Source organism: Phascolarctos cinereus, unplaced genomic scaffold, assembly GCF_003287225.1.
Source record: "Phascolarctos cinereus isolate Bilbo 61053 unplaced genomic scaffold, phaCin_HiC Scaffold_726;HRSCAF=1367, whole genome shotgun sequence".
In the NCBI taxonomy this organism is placed as follows: Eukaryota; Metazoa; Chordata; class Mammalia; order Diprotodontia; family Phascolarctidae; genus Phascolarctos; species Phascolarctos cinereus.
The window spans coordinates 116,374,611-116,395,309 of NW_027556098.1; the positions used below are offsets into that span (position 1 = coordinate 116,374,611).

General features: G+C 41.1%; 1 protein-coding gene across 4 annotated transcripts in view; it reads right to left on the bottom strand.

Moving 5' to 3' along the window:
* MYLK (myosin light chain kinase) overlaps window positions 1-20,699 on the bottom strand; it is a 381,040-nt gene that overhangs the window by 217,892 nt on the left and 142,449 nt on the right. For all 4 annotated transcript variants that reach the window (XM_078146743.1, XM_078146744.1, XM_020985979.2 and 1 more), the window contains exon 3: window positions 17,580-17,787. In XM_078146743.1, coding sequence (XP_078002869.1) covers window positions 17,580-17,787 — 208 coding nt within the window. The remainder of the gene's footprint in view (window positions 1-17,579; window positions 17,788-20,699) is intronic.

Below are 20,699 nucleotides of genomic sequence, written 5' to 3' on the forward strand. Positions count from 1 at the left end.
GAAGTTTCAAAAAAAGAGGAAAAAGCCATAAGATAAAGGGACAGCTGTTAACATCGCTTGACAAGAATTATAAGGCTTCTTTGACAATTCTGCTTCAGGACCCTGGGAGGAGCTTCCCAGAGGGAGGAAAGTACTCAAAATAATTTGTTCCAATAACTCCTCAACCAACAAAGGAGAGAAGCGGGAAAGCTATTTTTAAACTCGGAGCAAGAGAAATTCTTTCAAAAAGTTACACGTTTCTTTTGCTCGGGGTCACTGAATGTTATGGAGTAGTATCTGGGCTGATAAAATTCACAAGGATGAGCCATGTAAACAAAAGCAACCTTGGAAAGCCTAGAAATAGAGGCAGCAAGGACAGGAAGACCAGGCTGGCCACACATTGTCTGTAGCTTTGTGTGTGGTCTAGGGGATCTTCTCATAAACAGAAGTACATGGTGAGCTAAGAAGGAATGCAGAGCAGAGATGAAAAGATATGATAAGTGCTGAGTCTAATCATAGCACGAGTGGAAGATATTGCACACACAATTTTTTGGCCTAGAATTCAAGGCCCTCCACGATCTGAGCCCAGCCCCATGATTTCAGCTTCATCTCCCAGTACTCCACTAAGCAAACACTTTTCTTCAGCCAAACTGGGCTCCGCGTTTTTGTATTTCCTGCCCCTGTGACTCCACTCTCACTATTTTGTTGTTGTCTATTCAGTAATTTCAATTGTGTCAGACTCCTCATGACCCCATTTGGGTTTTTTTGGCAAAGATACTGAGGTGGTTTTCCATTACCTTCTCCAATTCACTTCATAGATGAGGAAACTGAGGCAAACAGGGTTAAGTGACCTGCCCAGGGTCACAAAGCTAGTGTCTGAGGCCAGATAAGTCTTCTTGGCTCTAGGTCTGACACTCTATCCACTTTGCACAGCACCACCTTGCTGCTTGACTCTCACCATTTATTCAACTCAATTTAATTCAATAACCATTTATTAAGCCAGCTAATAAATAATATTACCATGTGCTCAGTGCTGGGGTAGAAATGAAAGAATGCATGAAAAGCACTTGCTGTGTGCCAAAACACTGGGCCAACCACTGGGGAAGAGATTTATAGTTGGAAAAGTCACAAAGATGGTGAGTAGAACAACAGAAAAGTCCACTAATATGGCAGAAGTGTTTTGATTCCAGTTCTTTAGGATAAATACAAAAGTTAATTTTTACAGAAGAAAGTGGCATGTATACATATCATTAAACAGAGAGAAATTGGATGGGAGTCGGAAAGGAACCAACAAGTGGAGGACCTAAGAGTGGCATAGAACACTGGGGTCAAACCCAAAAGGAATTCCACTTAGTGACTTAGAAAACCACAAATCAACATTATCTATGTTGCATTTTTTATTTGCTTTGTTAAACATTTCCCAACTATATTTTAATCTGGCTCCTGTTGAGTTTTGCTGGCTGCTCACTTGCCCTGTGTCTGATGTAGAAGGTGGTTCAATGTGAGCCTCGAAATGAGCACAGGGTTCCAAAAGGCAGAGATCAGAAAGGGAAGTGTTGCAGGTAAAGGGGAAAGCCTCAACAAAGATATGAAAGCCTTACAGGACATGGAGTATCATATATAGGGAATACAAAGTAGGCTGATTTAACTGGAACATTAATGTGTGAGGGAGAATAATGTGTAATTGACTTAAAAAGAAAGATTTGAGCCAGATGGTGAAGAACTTTAATGCCAAACAGAAGTCTTTGCATTCAATTCTAAAGGCAATAGGGAACCACTGAAGCTTCTAGAGCAAGGAGACGATGTGGTCACACTTATGCTTTAGGAAAATCAATCCAGCAGCCATGTGGAAAATGGATTGGAGAGAGGAGGCAAGGAGATCACTGTTTCAATAGTCCAGGTGTGAGATGATGTGGACCTGAACTAGGATCCTGGCTATATGAGCAGGGAGAATGAGTGATACTGGGGAGGTACAATCGACAGGACTTAGCAACTAACTGGTTGTGGTGGGTGAGTAAGAGTGAGGAACTGATCATGACTTGTAGGCAATGAACCTAAGTAGATGGTAAAATGCTGAGGTCCTTGAAAACAATAGGGAAGTTAGGAGGAGCAGTAGGTTTAGGAGAGAGATAATGGATTCTGTTTTGAATAGGTAGAGTTTCAGAAGCTTATAGAGCACCCTCCTAGAGATGCCCAACAGGCAGGTGAAGATGTAGGACTGAAGCTCATTTAGCTCAGTAGAGAGCTCAGTAGTGAGATGAGGGCTGGATATATAATAGTAAGCTATTAATACCTAATGCTTACATGATACTTCAATGTTTGCAAAACGCTTTACACTTATCTTATTTGATCTTCAGAACAACCATGTACAGTAGGTACTATTATTTAAAGGCAAGAAAACTGAAGCTGAGAGAGATTAAGACTAATCCAAGGTCACACAGCTAGCAAGTACCTAGGTTGGCATTCAAACTCACGTCTACATGGTTGCAAGTCCAACACTATCCACTAAGATAAGCTGCCTCCTAAATTTGGAAGTCATCTACATAGAGATTATAGTTGAACCTATAAGAGCTGGTGAGATCTGAATGGGACTTGAGAAGTTACCAGATCCAACCCTTTACTTTTACAGATGAGAAAACTGACCCCAGAGAGGTTTAGTGACTTGTCTGAGGTCGCACAGGGAATAAATGGCAGAGCTGAGATTTGAGCACAGTTCCTCTGACTATTTCCATTGTACCATGCTGCTGCTTACTATTTCCTACCCTGAAAACCTTCTCCAAAATGTGGGACCAGGCTCTTCCTACCCACTTTCCAAAGCCCAGCTCAGGTTCCTCTCCTGTGAAACCTTTTTAGACCAGAAAAATAGAGGCTGGGTCTGTGATGTCATTGGTATAGAAGGTTGCCAAATAAGGAAACCCTCTCTTCCAAAGCAGAAAGATGGCACTTCCTCCGCCACTCATAGACTTGGAGAATCGTTTATAGTGTTCATAGGTTAAATGACACAGCGAAGGTGACACAGCCAGGATACATGTGGCAGAGATTCCAAGGGCAGTTCTTTCATTTCACCATACTGCCCCTTTCATACTGGCCAGTGATGATCTCTCCTGTGTTGGAACTTCTCTCCCTAATTGCCCTTATTATTCATTTGCCAATTAGTCACATCCAGGGCTCGTATTCTTCTGGCCTCCCCATATGGACAGACATTTTATCTTTCCAACAAGAGTCCCCAGGCCCTTAGCACCATGCCTTGCAAATAGATGACCCTTAGTTGAAATGGAATAACAAAGAGGGGTGAGTATTTAAAATACATAAAGAACACAAAAGAAAGCCTAGAGTTGCTGAAGTAACTATAGCAAAGAATAAAGCTATAAAGATAATGAACATGTATATGTTGACTAATAGTTTTATAGACATGATCTCATATAATTCTCAAAATAACCTTGAGAGATAGGTTATGCAATTATTATTTTATGAGGCAACCAAGCAGTGTAGTGGATTGTTAGACTTTGAGTCAGGAAGACCCGAGTTCATATCCTGCCTCAGACACACTTAGCTGCATGACTTTGGACAAGTCCCTTAATTTCTTGCAGACTCAGTTTCCTCATCTGTAAAATGGAGATAACAGCACCAATCTCACAGGGTTTTTATGAGGCTCAAATTAGATAATATGTGTAAAGCACTTGGCAAATTGTAAAGCATCACATACAAGCTAGTTATTATCATTATTCCTCATCTAAAGATGAAAAAACTAAGAGGTTAGGGGACTTGTCCAAAGTCACACAGCTAGTAAGTGCCAGACCCAGCACTCAAACTCAGATGTTTTGATCCCAAGTCCAGTCCTCTTTTCCACTATTGAAGGAAAGAAGGAAGGAAGGAAGGAAGGAAGGAAGGAAGGAAGGAAGGAAGGAAGGAAGGAAGGAAGGAAGGAAGGAAGGAAGGGTGCATTCTAGGATGGGGCTAGTTTGGACTTTCGAGGGAATTTGAGGGAAAGAAGAGGAGAAACAAAGTAGAGGATTTTAAAGTTATCCTAAGTGAAGAAAGACTCTTAGGACCATAGGATTTATAGCTAGAAGGAACCTTGGAAATTATCTGGGACCCTTTCATTTCTCAAAAGAAGAAACTGAGGTACAGAGATGTTAAATGTTTTGCCCAAGACCACAAGGTAATAGGCACGAAAACCAGAAACTAAGCAAAGTTGTCTGACTCCAAACTCATGACATCAGACACCTTACAAATGACCTCTCTGTATATCAGTTATGTGAGACCTCTCCCAACAAAGCCAATCAATTTGTTAATGTAACTTTTATCAGAAAGAGTGCTGAACTTGCAGCCACAGGATCTGAGTGTGAATCCTGACTCTGCCACTTACCTCATCACTTAATCCATCTCACTTAATCTCTGTGGGCATCATTTGTAAATCTGATATAGGTGTTGGGAGGCCCATGAGGACCCTTTCAGTTTAGATTTGTGATACTAAGCAGACAAATACAATCCCTGGCATTTCCCTATCGATGTCTGGGGGGAGGCTTAGGAGAGATCAATCAAACACCTTCTGCCAAGGTAGAAAGATTAGGAGTGTGTCCTGTTATATTCTAGAAAACTGGACTTACAATCAGGAAACTTAGGTTCTCATCCTGGCTCTATTAACAGCCATTCACATGAATGAATCTGGATTCACCACTATACCATACTGCCCCTTTCATACTGGCCAATGATGACATAAATCTGGATCTTCTAAACATTCTCTGAGCCTCAGTTTCCTCATTAATGCAATAAGCATGATATTTTTGCTAACTCAATCCCAAGTTGGGTATCAAGCTTAGATTCTGGTTTCTGGAAGGCTATGTCAACAGAACCCAAGCTCTGGAAGATTCTACCAATGTTGGAAGGATTTTGACTATGAGGCCAGCAGGGGTCTTAATTAAATGTGAAAAGCTCAGCATGAACTGACAAGTTTTGAGATTTTTGTTTTTGTTTGTTTTCATCACAGTAACACAGTAAATAGAGGGAATACCCAATGCTCTAGTAGAAAGAACATGAAAACTGAGGGCAGAGGAGCTGGATTCAAATGCTAGATCTGCAACTTACTACTTTGGGTATGGCCCTTTAACCTCTCTGGGCCTCAGTTTCCCCATCTGTAAAAGAAGGAGGTTGGGCTAGATGCATTCCTGAGTTCCCTTCCAGCCTAGATCTATGATCTTCTCATGAGCTTGAAATTATTATTTTTTTACAAGTCAACAAGTTAAATCAAAAAGCATTTATCAAACACTTAGTATGTCCCAAGCATGATGCTGAAAACATTCTTAGTGAAGGACGACAATAGAGAAAAGGAAGCTGAGAAGAAGGGAGGGAATTAGGGAGAGCAAGGAGAAGAGGTAGAAAAGAAAGGGGAGTACTCTCTCAGGAGCATTGTAGAGGAAGTACAGAGAGTTACAGTGTAGCCTAGAAAGGGATGAAGACATGGCTGGCCTGGGCACCTTCCTCAAAATGGAGGTTCTTGGAGGAACCAGGTGATCAGAGGGAAAGGCTGCAGGAGCAGAGAGTACTTCCAATGTAAGAAGTTTAGGAGAAAAGTGAAGGGGCAAAGAGGGAACCTCAGGAAATAGAAAGAAGCAACATTTAAAAGATTTTTTTTTAATTACAGAATGCTATCAAGATGGCAAAAGTACAAAATATACAAAAGTAGGTATGTCACATATAGAGAGATAATGAAAAAAGAATGTAAGTATAACATAGGAATGAGGATATACTGGAATATACTATGAAGAAAAATCATAAGAAAGTATTGTATAATGGAAAGAATGATGGTTCTGGGATTTGAAGTCCAGGCTTTCCATCTTGGTTCTGCCATTTACTACTTGTGTGACTTTAGAAAAGTCTTTTAACTTCTTTAAGCTTTAGCTTTCCCATTTGTAAAGTAGTAGTGATCATGCCTCCCTTTTGATTTTCCAGGGCTGGAAGAATCAACTGGGGACCATATGTCTAAAAGCACTTGGTAAACTAATGCGCTATACTTGTGAACGTATCATCATAAGACTACAAGAAATCAAATGCTTGTGACCAAAGAGATATTTGCTTATAATAAGCAATGATTACAAATCCTAGAAAACAAGGGATATTAGCACTGGAAAGGACTTAGAAATGATCTGTTCCAATACGCTCATTTTATAGATTAGGAAACTGAGGTTGATTTAAGTAACTTGTTCAAGGTCATTAATTAAGTAGTGGAAGCAGAACTTAAACCTAGATCTTCAAATAATAAGAATAACAACAATATTTATCTAGCACTTTAAGGTTTACCAAGCATTTGACACATATTACGTCATTTAATCTTCACAATAACCCTGTGAAGTAGAAGCTTTTAAAAAAAATCCCCATTTTACAGATGAGGTAACTGAGGCTGAGAGAGATTAAGTGAATTGCCCAGGGTTACACAGCCAATAAATGTCTGAGGCAGAACACAAACTCAGGTCTTCTTGATTCCCAGCATTTTATCCACAATGTTCAGTATGCCACCTAATGGCCTAACAGAGCTGTTCCCATTATACCACTGCCGCTCCTCAAATCTAGTACAATTGAGATGGTTTAGAGAGGAGGTGGCTTGCTAAATTCCCACCTGTACCAGATTAAAATATAATTGTGAAAGATCATAAAAAAAGGAAAAGAACCCATATATACAAAATATTTACAGCAGCTCTTTTTTGTGGTGGCAAAGAATTAGAAATTGAGAAGATGTCCATCAACTGGGGAATGGCTGAACAAGTTGTGGTATATGAATATCATGGAATACTATTCTGCTATAATAAATGAGGAGCAGGCAGATTTCAGAAAAACCTGGAAAGACTTACATGAACTGATGCTGAGTGAAGCAAGCAGAACCAGGAGACCGTTGCACACAGCAACAGAAACATTGTGCAAGGATCAACTTTGATAGACTTAACTCTTCTCAGCAATGCAATGATCCAAGACAATTCCAAAAGATTCATGATAGAAAATGCTATCCAAATTCAGAGACAGAACTATGGAGTCTCAATGCAGACTGAAGCATACTATCTTCTCTCTTTTTCTTTCTCATGGTTTTCCCTTGGTTCTAATTCTTCTTTACAACACGACTAATGTGGAAATGTGTTTAATATGATTGCATGTGTATAGCCTATATCAGATTGCTTGCCATCTTGGAGAGCAGGGAGGTTTGGGAGGGAGAAAAATTTGGAGCTCAAAATCTTATAAAAGTGAATGTTGAAAACTAAAAATAAATTTAAAAAATAAATAAAATTTAATTGTGAAATATTTAGCAAAATACATAAAAATATGATACAATATAACATTAGTGGTTTTATAAGTCAATATGCAGCCCACATAGAGCCATTTCTATTTGTTTGACATTACATTTAGAGAAAGTTGTGGTCCAAAGGAAAAATACAGACACAAAATCTCCAAGAGCTTAATCAGTAAAAAAAAAAAAAATTCAAGAGTCAGAAGTTATAGTTTCCTATGCCTAGAATGTTCTCTTCACAATCTATATTTGTTGATACCAGACCCATCCTTGAAGCCTCAACTCAAATGTTATCTCTGCTATGAAGTTTTCTTTGCTATCCCCAGCTAGAAATGATCAGGATTGTTGTGAGATTCAAACAATAGGAAGTAGAGAAAATGTTTTGCCACATAAAGCACTAATGGCATGTCCACTATTAATTCTGCTCTTGGAACCAGTGACCATTCCCTACATTCTAATTCCAAGACCAGATGAGAGCCCAGTGCTATGAGCACTATGGACCAGCCATCCAGTGCTTATGTGAAGGGATGGAGTAGAGATCTAAGAAGCAGCAGCTGTTTTTCACACACTGACCAGAGGTCAAGGACAGTGGGAGTGATACGGTGAGGTGGTTTAAACCATATGCTAACCAGATGTGTTTTTCTGCAAAAGTATATACTCTTCATCCTGGTTTTTATCTGAATTACTGCATCTGTCATGGGAGTACATGGTTGTAACATTGCAGCTAACTGCTATCAGTGATGGCTATGCCCTAGAGGAAGAAGAAGTTCCTGTTAATTGTGCTGCTGTGTCCTCCACTCCTGGGAAAGGGATTACACAGAAGTTGAGCGGGCTGCTTCAGGAAGTCATGGATTCTGTTTTATTCAAGGTGTTTGAGCCAAAGCTATATGACTACTTATCAGGCATACTGTAGAGGGAGGTTTTTTTTCAAATGGGTCAGAGATGACTTCCAATGAATCTCTGGATTTCCTCAAATATGAATCACAAGGAGGCTGGACCTAAACGAGTAGTTCTCCAACTTTATTTACTCACAGCCCAGTTATTCTTTGTCATCGGGAATCCTGGTACACTTAACTCTTAAACTGAGAACACTACAGGAGAGTAGGAAGCTTAATACACATGAAGCTTTGAGAAGAGTGGCCATTTTTATTAAGTTCTTTGTGAGTATGAAGTCTGACATGTTTAGAGGTTAATACTAACTTTTGTTTAATTTGCATCAGCAATTGTTTTCTGGTATATGTTTAATAACTTGCTCTCTGGGGGGAAAATGTACACATGACACGCTTTTAAGTTTAATTTGCATTATTAGCATTTTCTCCAATATTTTCTGAAATCTGGACAATAAAAAAAAAATACTAGCTACCACTCCCTATGTGCCAGGCACTGTGCTAAGCACTTTACAAATAATATCTCATTTGATCCTTACAACAATTCTGAGAGGTAGGGGCTGTTATTTTGCCCATTTTATAGGTGAGAACACTGAGGCAAACAGAGGTAAAATGACTTGCCCCAAAGAGCTGAGAAGTGTCGGAGCCTAGATTTGAACTCAGGTCTTCCTGACTCCAGGTCCAGGGCTCTATCCACTGCACCACCTAGCTGCTTCCTGATTAGTAGCATTTGCCAATTTCTGAGATGCAAATGCTTATACTGAAAATTTAATAGTTGACTCTGGAGAGACAGCAGTCTACACAAACCAGTGGTATGCTAGACCCATATACCATGCCTGCTATACTGCATAGGCTAGGGAAGTAAAACGTATGTTAAACAAAATAATTTGTACTTTTTTGATCAGTAATAACGTATCATCCACAATTTTTTCAGCACCCCTGGCAAAATTAGTGGCACATTTTGAGAAGCATGGAATGGTCACAGAATCTCAGAGCTGAAAGGGGCCTCTGAGGTCATCTGGTCTAATTCATAACTAAACAGCAACTTACCCTAAGTTCCTTTCCAGCCAATACTATGAATTGCTCTATTAATTAGTTAATTGAAATCCTGGGTCCTGAGAATTAAAATAGGTAGATTTCAATGAAAAGACCATGATTAGACATAAGTAGCCAGAGTAGATTATGGTTAGTCTCAGATCTACTACGTGGTACAGCAGATAGAGTGCTGGGTCTAGAGTCAGGAAGTCCGGAATTCAAATTCAGCCTCAAACACTTACTAGGTATGTGACCCTGGGCAAGTCACTTCACCCTGTCTGCCTCTGTTCCCTCATCTGTAAAATGAGCTGGAGAAGGAAATAGTAAACCGCTTCAGTATCTTTGCCAAGAAAACCCCAAATGGGGTCACCAAGAGTCAGACACGACTAAAATGACTGAACAATAACCTCCCATCTACAGTCTCACATCTCTAATCGCCTACTCGATATTTTTTTTCTTTTTAAATTTTGAGCTTTAGATTTTCTTTTTAATAATTTGTTTTTAGCTTTCAAAATTCACTTCCATAAGACTTTGAGTTTTAAAATTTCTCCCTCCTCTCTTTCCTCTACTCTCTCCAAGATGGCATGCAACAAGATACAGGCTCTACTTATACATTCATATTAAACATATTTCCACCTTAGTCATGATGTAAAGAAGAGTTAGAATTGATGGGAGGAACCGCGAGAAAGAAGAAACAAAACAAAACAACAAAAGAAAAGGAGAGCAAATGATATGACTCCTAAGTCCTTTCTCTGGATGTAGACAGCATTTTCTATCATGAGTCTTTTGGAGTTATCTTGGATCCTTGTACTGCTAAGAAGAGCTAAGTCTATTGTAGTGGATCATGGCACAATGTTGCTGTTACTGTGCACAGTGTTCTCCTGGTTCTGCTCATTTCATGCTGTATCAGTTTGTATAAGTCTTTCCAGGTTTTTCTGAAGTCTGCTTGCTCATCATTTCTTACTATTTGATATTTTTAACTAGATATTCTGCAGACACCTTACACTGCACATGTACAAAACTGAACACATTATCTTTGCCCTGAAACCTCCTCTCTTCCCAATTTCCCTTTTACTGTCAAGGGTACCACCATCCAACCAATCACTCAGGCTCACAACCTGGACGTTTCATTCTCTGCCATGCCCCATACCCAACCTGTTTTCAAGGCCTGTCAATTTTACCTTTGTAACATCTCTTTGAATATATCATCTTCTGTTCTCTATTACTGACAATCCGCTGGTGCAGGCTTTCATCATCTCTCTCATGTACTATTGCAGCAGCCTACTATATAGTCTACCTGCCACACTTATCTCCCCACTCCAGTCTGTCCATCATTTACATATCAAGTGATAGCCCTAAAGTGCAGGTCTGGCCTGGTCATTTCTCTACTCAGTAAACTCTACTGGCTCCCTATCACCCCAGGACCAAATACCAAAACCCTCTGTTTGGAGTGTAAGACCTCTGTAACCTCCCCCAATTTCAAGTCTTCTTATGCTTCACATCCATCCATGTAGTTTGTTATCCAATGACACTGTCCTCCTTGCTGTCCTTAAATAAGACACTCCATCTTCTAACTCTAGGAATTTTTACTGGCTGTACTCCATTCCTGGAATGCTCTCCCTTCTTGTTTCTGCGTCCTAGCTTTCTTCAAGTCCAAACTAAACTCCTACCTTCTATAGGAGCCTTTCCTGAACTACCTTAATTTTAGTGTATTTACTCTGAGATTATCTCCAATTTATACTGTATATTCCTTGTTTGTAAATAGTTGTTTGCATGTTGTTTCCTCCCTTAGACTGTAAGCTTCTCAAGTGAAAGGACTTTCTTGTCTTTCTTTGTATTCTGAGAGCTTAGCATATAGTAGGCACTTAATAAATGTTTAATGACTGACTGGTTAGGGTCCAACATGGCAGACCTAAGATACTGAATCCTTGGAGAAAGACATCCATGACAAGAAGCCCCTATTTTATAGGGTTTTTTTCCCATTATGGCTTTTGGTGGGGAACAAATGTGAGTGCCTTCTAGTGATCTGATCTTAGGTAGTTCATGTCTAACCAGTTTCTTCATGTGGAAAAGGAGGGCTTGGATCAGATGATCACTGAACCCTCTTCTAGCTCTGACAATCTATGATTGCATATGACAACCAAGGCCTTAAGAATCTAGAGGGAAGGCCCTTGAAATAAGGTCAATGTGAACTTAACCAGAAGCTTGGCCTGGTGGAGAGAAACAGGACCAATGGAGAAGACAGTGCTAAGTAGAGGATCAAAGAGTTTGTATAAATCAATAAAGAATCCCCAGGCAATGCCCCAGACTAGAAAGCAATCGTCTTATGCCTTCTTTCACCAGTAGTGGGAGAGCACTGGATCAAATCCACATCTCTCAAAGGGGCACTTTCTTTGATGCCTCTCACTAGATTGTCACAATGAGTGGACAGTGGGTTTGGGTTTATTTTTCATGCAGGAAAAAGAAACCTCTGGCCAGCTCCATGAATTGACACACCCTTCTGACATGGAAATTCTTTCTTGCTCAATCAAGAAGCATTTATAAAGTGTCTCTTCTATGTCACTTGGGCCCATGTTCCATCATCATCATCCTCAGATTACCCTCCCTAAATCCAAGTTGAAGTCTCTGAGTGAGTTTGGGGCACAGTTAGAAGGGAGGCAGCTATGTGGAGCAGTGGATGGAGTGCTGGGCCTGAAGTCAGGAAGACCAGAGTTCAAATTTGGCTTCAGATATTTTACAGTTCTGGAACCTTGGCAAAGTCACTTAACCCTGTTTTCCTGAATTCCTCATCTATAAACTGAGCTGGAGAAGGAAATGGCAAACCTCTCCAGTATCTTTGCCAAGAGAACTCCAGATAGGGTCATGAAGAGTTGGACATGAGTGAAAAATGACTAAAAATAAAACAGGAAAGGAAGCCCCATGAAGCCAGGCTCCCGACCAGTGGACTATTCCAGTAACATGGAGAGGACCTTCAATGAGGTCTCTAGTAAGTTAGGTAACAGTCCCATAAGAACTGAATTAGAACTTTGGGGCCAAAGAGATTTCTCCTTTGTTCATTGTTTCCACAAGGATTGTTTCTAGATAGAAAGAAAAATAGATACATATATTGAAAAACTGTGTTTATTAAGTGATTATCATGTGCAAGGCATTGCGCTAAGTGCTTGGGATATAAATAGAAGCAAGCAAACCAGTTCCTGCCTTTTAGGAGCTTACATTGTAATAGGGAAAGACAACATTAAAGGGATGTTGGACGGGAGATGGGAGGAGGGGAATGTACATTATGACATAGCAAGGGCCCTTCGGTGCCATGAAGGCTTGGGCCCTGGCAAAGTAAGGCAAAGGCTCACCTATCAAACCCTGGGACCCTTGGGGGTGGAGTCACTATCACTACCTCCTTTACCTTAGGAATATTTCCCGAGAATATTAACAAACTTGGATGCAAATAATTCTCCATAGTGGAGAATAGGGGCTATTTGCCATGGATGTCTTTCTTTCTCCAAGGATTCAGTTATTCTAGGTCTGCCATGTTGGACCCTCACCAGTCAGTCAGTAAACACTTATTAAGCACCTACTATGTGCCAAGCTCAGAGAATACAAAGAAAGACGAGACAGTCCCTGCCCTTGAGGAGCTTGCGGTCTAACGGAGAAGACAACATGCATTTGAACTATGGGGAAGAAGCCTCTAGCCCACTAGACACATTACATGCCAGGATTCTGGTTCTAGGAATGCTTTCCTTCCTGGAAAGCACAAAAGTACAAAGGAGTTTAGAGAAGAGAATGAGTGGGCTGGTTGATTTCTCCCCCAGCTAGAAATGCTCATCTGATCCTTTTAGTTCCTTATCTGTAGTTAGGCTGGGGGGTAGCATGATTCTTTCCAGATCTCTATTGCTGTGAATGAATGGAAAGTAGAGATAATTTAAAACTTCACCTTAATTCAAAATGTGTACCAAGCCAACTCACATTTACCCTAAATACCTCTCCTTCTTCCCCAGGCTGTTTCTAGTTTCTGTTGCTCTTCCCATCACACAAGACATTAGGGAGAGGAAGTGTTCTGCACTGGATAGACAATTGAGTCGGCAGTCAGGAAACACCTGGTTTAGAATCCCATCTCTGAAATTTCCTAGCTGTGTGACTAGACACAGGTCACAAAACCTCTCCGTGTCTCACTTTCTTCATCTATAAAAGAGAGAATATATACTCCTTGGGGGTAGGAGGCAATTCTGCCTTTCTTTGTATCCCAAGGGCTTAGCACACATAAGCCCTTAATAAATGCTTGTTGACTTACCAAGAGCTTCTGGTGGAATCCAAGGACAGGCAGCAAAGCATAATGCATAAAGTATAATAGAATACCTATTTGAAAGGGCAGCTGGGAGGGCCAAGGGAAATAATGTATGTAAAGATATTTAAAGCATGATATAAATCTTACCTGCTAGTTAGTCAATAAGCACTTATTAAGTGCCTACTATGTGCCAGACACTGTGCTAAGTGATGAGAATTTTTTTAAAAAGAGCAAAAGGATCTCTGCTCCCAAGGAGCTTACTATATAATGAGGGAGTTAAAAAGCAAACAAGTACATACAGGTGTCTATGATTAATTATTTTATCATCATTTCCTTAAGCGTTGCCTCCTTTCTGTTGTGCTGGTCTGATCTCCAAGGCTCAGAGAAATCAAATGAAAAGAACAAGATAAGATACAACAGTGACCCTCTTATTTCTTAGTAGGTCCACAGCTGCCTGATTTCATCCACTTTGTTCTAGATACAAGAGCCTCTGGAATTTTCATGGCTTAGGAGATACCAGGAAGCAATTGGTAGAATGGGGTTTCAGATGATCTCAAGATTTGTTTTAGGCAGGTTCTCTTTCTCAACTACTGGAAATTTCAAACTCGATTCCTTTGGTATCTCAAATACAACATGTCTAAAACTACACTCATTACCTTTCCCCCCAAAACCAAACCTCTTTGGAACTTCCCTGATGAGTTGAGGGCACCAAATGATGAAAAAGCAGGTAGTAAGTACTTACTGTACAGCCGACACTTCTTGCTATGGTATGGGGGTACAAGGGAAAAGCCACTATGGGGATACAAGGAAAAAAAAAACCCACGTACCGTCCCTGTGCTCAGGGAACTTAAAGTCTTCTTGGGATAGGAGGGACATCATGTATACAGATAATGCCAGCTGGTTAAAAAGCACGGATTAAGAGTTTACTATATGGCTGGCACTCTGCTAAGAGCTGGGGATTCAATAAAAGGTAAAAACCTAATGGCCCTCAAAGAGCTCACACTCCAAGGCGGGGAAATGGTATACAAACAACTGTGTGCATCCAAGTACCACCAACCTTACAGGTCTGGCAGGTTTGAAAAATCAGCATTATCTTTAACTTCTTACGCTACCTCACAATCAGTGGCCAAATCTCGTCATTTCCACCTCCCTAACATCTCCTGCATCTAACACGTTTTCACCGTCCACATGGCCAACCCCTTAGCTAGGCCCACCTGACCTTTGGGCAGGATTATTGCAATAGCATTGGAATTGCTCTCCTGGCCTCCAGTTTCTCTCCCTACCCTAATTCAACCTCCACACAGTTCCTAAAATGATTTCCCTAAAATGCAAATCAGACCACAACACTTTGACCCCTACTCAATAAAGCTCCTTATTGCCTCCGCGCTGAAATAGATTTTATGACTGACATTTATAATATCTTGCAGTCTGGTCCCAACCTACATTTCCAGTCTTAACACGACATTCCCCTTGCTGCCGTCTACCATCTGGCCTAACGGATGGATCTTCTCGCCGTACCGGGCATCTCCCCGCCTTTGCACAGGCTCTCTGCTTCTCTTGCTGGGTTGTGCTCCCACCTTATCTCTGCCTCTTATTTCCTTCAAATCTCTTATTTCCTACAAAAATCAGCTCAGGTATCACCTTCCCTAGGAAACCTTTCCTGATTACTCTTAGCTGCTGATGTGTCTCCACAACCTCCTCCAATCTCCCAAATAACCTGGTACTTATTCTGTATATATTTTGCATGAAAAGCAGCAAGGCATAATGTATAAAGGGCCTCAGATCTAAGAAGGCCTGGATTCAAATCTTGCCCATGGCTGTGTAACCCTGGGCAAGTCACTTATTTGTCTGTTTGTTTTTTATGTAATCATTTATTTATTTGTTCTAGGTGACTTCTAAAGGTTTTAAACTGTAAGGAAGGTACTGAGCTGTATTAGGGGGAGCCTCTTCCTTTGGGAATTCCCTATACCAATGAAATCAGAGCTCTTCCCAATAGACTTTAGGCTTCTTGAAGGTATTCTTTCATTCCTGTCTTTGTATCCTGGGTGCCTCATACAGGTCCTGACACATAGCAAGTGCTTAATAAATGCTTAGTGATTGATTTCTCTTTGTATAGCTGATAGAATCATAGAACTTTAGAGCTACAATGGACCTTAGAGATAATTTATATCCATTTTCATTATGTCATAGAAGAGAGAACTGAAGCTCAGGGGGTTTAAGCTATGCACCCAAGATCAAACAATTGATTAGGAGCAGAGTAGGGATGAGAAGAGCCTATGTCTCTGGACACCTACTTCAGGATTCAATTCAATTCAATTTAATAAACATTTGTTAAGCTCCTACTATGTGCCACACTCTGCTAACCACTGGAGATGCAAAAAGAGGTAAGGAACTTACAATCCAATGAGGAAGAAAATATGCAAACATTTTAAAAAGCAAGCTATATACAGGATAAATGTGGTAGTTTGTCCTTTATTCTTTTTTTTTTTTTTAGGCAATTGAGGTCAAGTAACTTTCCCAGGGTCACACAGCTAGTAAGTGTCAAGTGTTTGGTCTGAGGCCAGATTTGAACTGACTCCTGACTGTCCTCCTGACTTCAGGGCCGGTGCTCTTTCCACTGTACTACCTAGCTGTCCCCTTATCCTTTGTTCTTGAAAAGGACCATGACATCAGGGAGATGATGATGTGACTTGCAATTGACTTTGTTTTGAGTGAGGGAAGGCTGTGCAAAGTCAACTGCCTCACTTTCTCCTCCAGAGCCATCTGGGTCCAGTGGCCAGATATCCATCAGGATGACTGGAGATGGCCCAGCACAGGATAAACAGGAAATAATTGACAGAGGGACAGCACTAGAATTAAGAGGGGTTGGGGAAGGCTTCCTGTGGAAATTGGGATTTTTAGTTGAGACTTAAAGAAAGCCAGGGAGGTCAGTAGTTAAAGTGGAAGAAGGGAGAGCCAGGCATGGGGGACCACCAATGAAAATGCCCTGAGCTGAGAGGAGTGTCTTGTTCACGGAACAACCACAAAACTGGTATCTCTGGATCACAGAGCATGTGTTGGAGAATATGATGTAATAAGACAGGAAAGATAGGAGGGAGTTAGGTTACGAAGGGCTTTGAATGCCAAATAGAGCATTTAGTATTTGTTCCTAGAGGAAAAACTACTGGAATTTATTGAGTAGGGAGTGACATGCTCAGACTTGTGCTTTAGGGAAATCACTTAGTGGCTGAATGAAGAATGCATTGGACCTGGGGGAGGCTTGAGGCAGGCAGACCCACCAGCAGCCCATCGCAGCAATCAGGGCATGAGGTGATGAGGTTCTGCAACAGAGCGTGGCAAGGTCAGCAGAGAGAAGGGGGCATATTCTGGATGTGTTACAGAGTTTAAAGGTGGCAAGCCCAGGATGACTGCTAGACTGTGAGCCTGAGGGACTGGGAGGATAGCTTCCCTTTCTGAAATTTCAATACGGGGAAAGAAAAGCATGTGGCTGTTTTCTATTTATTGATGCTTAGCTTAGAAAGGTTTTTAGAATATTTAATACTGTCAATATACTGTAACAGAAAGCACCAAGACAAAATGTTAGTGATTATATATTTCTACCATACCCTATCCCCAAAGTTTGAACAAAACAAGAGGGAACCATCTGTCCATTGACTCTGGCCACTTACGAGGTTGGCAGCACCCCAGTCCACTGCCACCTGCATTCGATTAATGTGAACAAAGCACAAAATTAGAGGATTTGGGGAAAGCATCTGAAATACGTATGCTCCCTTCTGCCTGTCCTTTCATGGATAAACTTTTAGATGATGCACAAATATTGAATTTATAGATTTTTAAAAGTTGTCTTGTTATCTAAAAAATATCTTTGGTTCCTGTATCACCTAAATATCCTGCTGTACCCCACTCCCAGAGAGCCAGCCCTTATAACAAAGGATATTGTCTTATGTCATTTAACCGGACATTTTAAGGGAACTTATCTCTCTATTTATTGGCAGCTTCCTGAATCCAAGAATTGTGTCTCTTCCTTCCTGTGCAGCTCCCCTGAACACTAAATAAAGGTCTTTACACATAGCAAGCTCAGGATTTGGGGAAGTGTTAGGATGATCGGGTTCCCAGCATTTACCTTCTACATTCAGCTCCACTATGATCTGCTGCGTTCCGCTGCTATTGCAGGCTTCACAGGTGTACTTTCCTCTGTCTTCCCCTCTCACAGACTGAATATCCAGGCTGAACAGACCCCGGATATTGCTGGTTAGCAGGAAGCGCCCTCCTTGGGTGATGCGTTTTCCATTTTTGTGCCATGTCACTTGTGGTTCTGGTTGCCCTCTGACCTGCACAGATGGAGACAATGGGTAAGCAAGGTTTAGAAGAGGAGGAAAAAAGTAGAGACAAAGCATAGCACTGAGTTGGTGTACCTTAAATTACAGAGGGGAAGGAGGAAGGGAATAAGCATTTATTAAGCACCTCAACTAAAATCTACCTTCTACAGGAAATCCCTGTAGAATCCCTCTTAATTCCAGTGCCTTCCCTTTATTAATTATTTCTTATTTATCCTATACATAGCTTGCTTTTAAAACATTTCAGTATGTTCCAGAGACAGCTAGCTGGTACAGTGGAGAGCGCCAGGTATGGAATCGGGAAGGACTGAGTTTAAAGACACTTACCAGCTTCAGACACTTACTAGCTGTGTGACCCTGGGCAAGTCCCTTAACCCTGTTTGCCTCAGTTTCCTCCTCTGTAAAATGAAGTGAAGAAGGAAATGGCAAACCACTCCAGTATCTTTGCCAAGAAAACTCCAAATGAGGTCACAAAGAGTCAGACATGACTGAAATGAATGAACAACAAAAAATGTACATGGCACTGTGCTAAACACTCTACAATTATTATAAGCACCTACTATGTTCCAGGCACTGTACTAAGCACCTTACAATAATTATCTCATCTGATCCTCACTACAGCCCTGGGACGTAGGTTCTGTTGTCATTACCATTTTACAGACAAGGAAACTGAGGCAAACAGAGTTTAAGTGACCTGCCCAGGGTCTCATAGCCAGTAAGTGTCTGAGGCCAGATTTGATCTCAGTACAACCAGACTCCAGGCCCAGCGCTCTATCCACTGTGCCACCAGCTGCCTATCAAGAGAGACAGCACACAAATAGAAGTTTTTTCAGAGTGAATACAAGGTAATTTGATGGGGGAGTGGAAGTGAGGGGGAAAGGCAGTTAGTAGCTGAGGACATGAGAAAAGGCCTGATGTAGAGGATAGCATCTGATCTGAGCTTTGGAGAAAGCCAGGGATTCTAAAGGACAGAGGTGCCCTCCAGGTAGGAGAGACAGCCAACGAAAAGGCAGGGAGAAGGGAAGTGGCATGGTGAATGCACAGAGACCAGCGGTGTTGAACAAATAGACACTGATCCTTGGGGGCTACATATTGAATTAGAAAACCACGAATTAACATTAGCTATTTTGCACTGCATTTTTATTCATTTTGTTAAACATTCACAGCTTAACCTGGCTCCTTGCCAGACAGTTTTGTTGCCACATATAGCTTATGCACAATGAATCTGATACCCTCTGGTCTAGACCATGGGTCCTTAATGTTTTTGTGTGTATTGGTTCTTTTTAGTAGTCTGGGATATATGTGTGTAGGGGGGGGTGTACATACCACACATATACACACAGATACACATACACACAAATATACAAATATATATATATACACACACATACAAGTTCATGGACCCCAGCTTATCAACTTTGGGACCTAGACCAAGCATGGCTATATTTATGATTCAGGATTTTTTGTTTTGTGAACATAAGTTACAAGGAGCTCCTTGGTCATGTGTTTATGTACACTCACAGACCTGTATAATGCTCATTTTTTCTAAAGAAGCCCCAGTCTCTCCCCTGAGCTTCAATCCCAAATCACATATTACCTATTAGAAATTCCAAACTGGATGGCGCCAAGACATCTCAAAGTCATCATGTCCAAAACAGAGCTTATTATCTTTCCCCTGAATCCTCCCATCTTATGAACTTCCCTATTTCTCTTGAAAGGTACCATAATCCTTCCAATTTCCCAAGTCCATAACCTTGGCATTATCCTAGACTCTTCCCTCTCCTTCATCCCACATGTCCAATCAGCTGAAAAATCTTATTGTTTCTACCTAAACAATATATTTCACATCAGTCGCCTTTTTCTCTACTCACATAGCTACCCCTTGAAGGAAGGAAGGAAGGAAGGAAGGAAGGAAGGAAGGAAGGAAGGAAGGAAGGAAGGAAGGAAGGAGAAGGAAAAGAAGGAAAGAAGGAAAAGAAGGAAAGAAGGAATGAGGGAAGCAAGGAGTGAGAAAGAAGAAAGGAAAGATGAAAGAAAGAAAAGAAAAAGGTAAAGGAGAGGGGAAGGAGGAAAAGAAGGAAGTAAAGAAGGAAGGAAAAAAGGAAGGAGGGAGTGAGGAAAGAAGGAAGGAGAGAAGGAATGAAGGAAGAAAGGAAGGAAAGAGGGAGGAAAAAGCCATTTATTGAATGCCTTCTATGTATCAGGCACAAAGAAAGGATTGTTTCATTCTTGGTATATGTATTTCTACCACTCAGCACAGTCCTTGGCATAGTTAGTAAACAAACATTTAAGTGTCTACTATATGCCAGGGATTCTGCTAAGTTCTGGGGATACAACAAAAGGGAAGAAACAGTCCCTGTTCTCTAGGATCTCACAGTCAATTGGGGGAGAGAGCATGTAAATAACTACATTCAGACAAGCTACATACAGGATAAATTGGAAATAATCAACAGAGAGAAGACACTAGATTTAAGAAGGATTGGGAAAGGCTTCCCTTAGAAGGTAGGATTTTAGCTGAGACTTGAAGGAAGCAAGGGAAGAAGCAATGAGGTCTGAGAGCAAAATGACCGGAGTCTGGAGATGGAATGTTTTGTTTGTGGAACAGCAAGGGGACCAGTGTCACTGGATTAAAGAGTATATGTTGGTGGGGGGATAGGAGATGGGAGGGGAATAAACTAGAAATGTGGGAGACTAGACAATTTATGAAGGGTTTTGAAAGCCAAGCAAAGAGTTTATGTTTGATCTTCAAGGTGATAGGGAGCCACTGGAATTGACTGAGTAGGAGAGGGGACAAGGTCAGGCTTTGAGAGCCGAGTGGAAGATGGACTGGAGTGTGGAAAGTGTCATGGCAGGCAGACCAAACAGCAAGCTACTGCAATAGTCCAGATGATGGTGTCCAAAGAGAG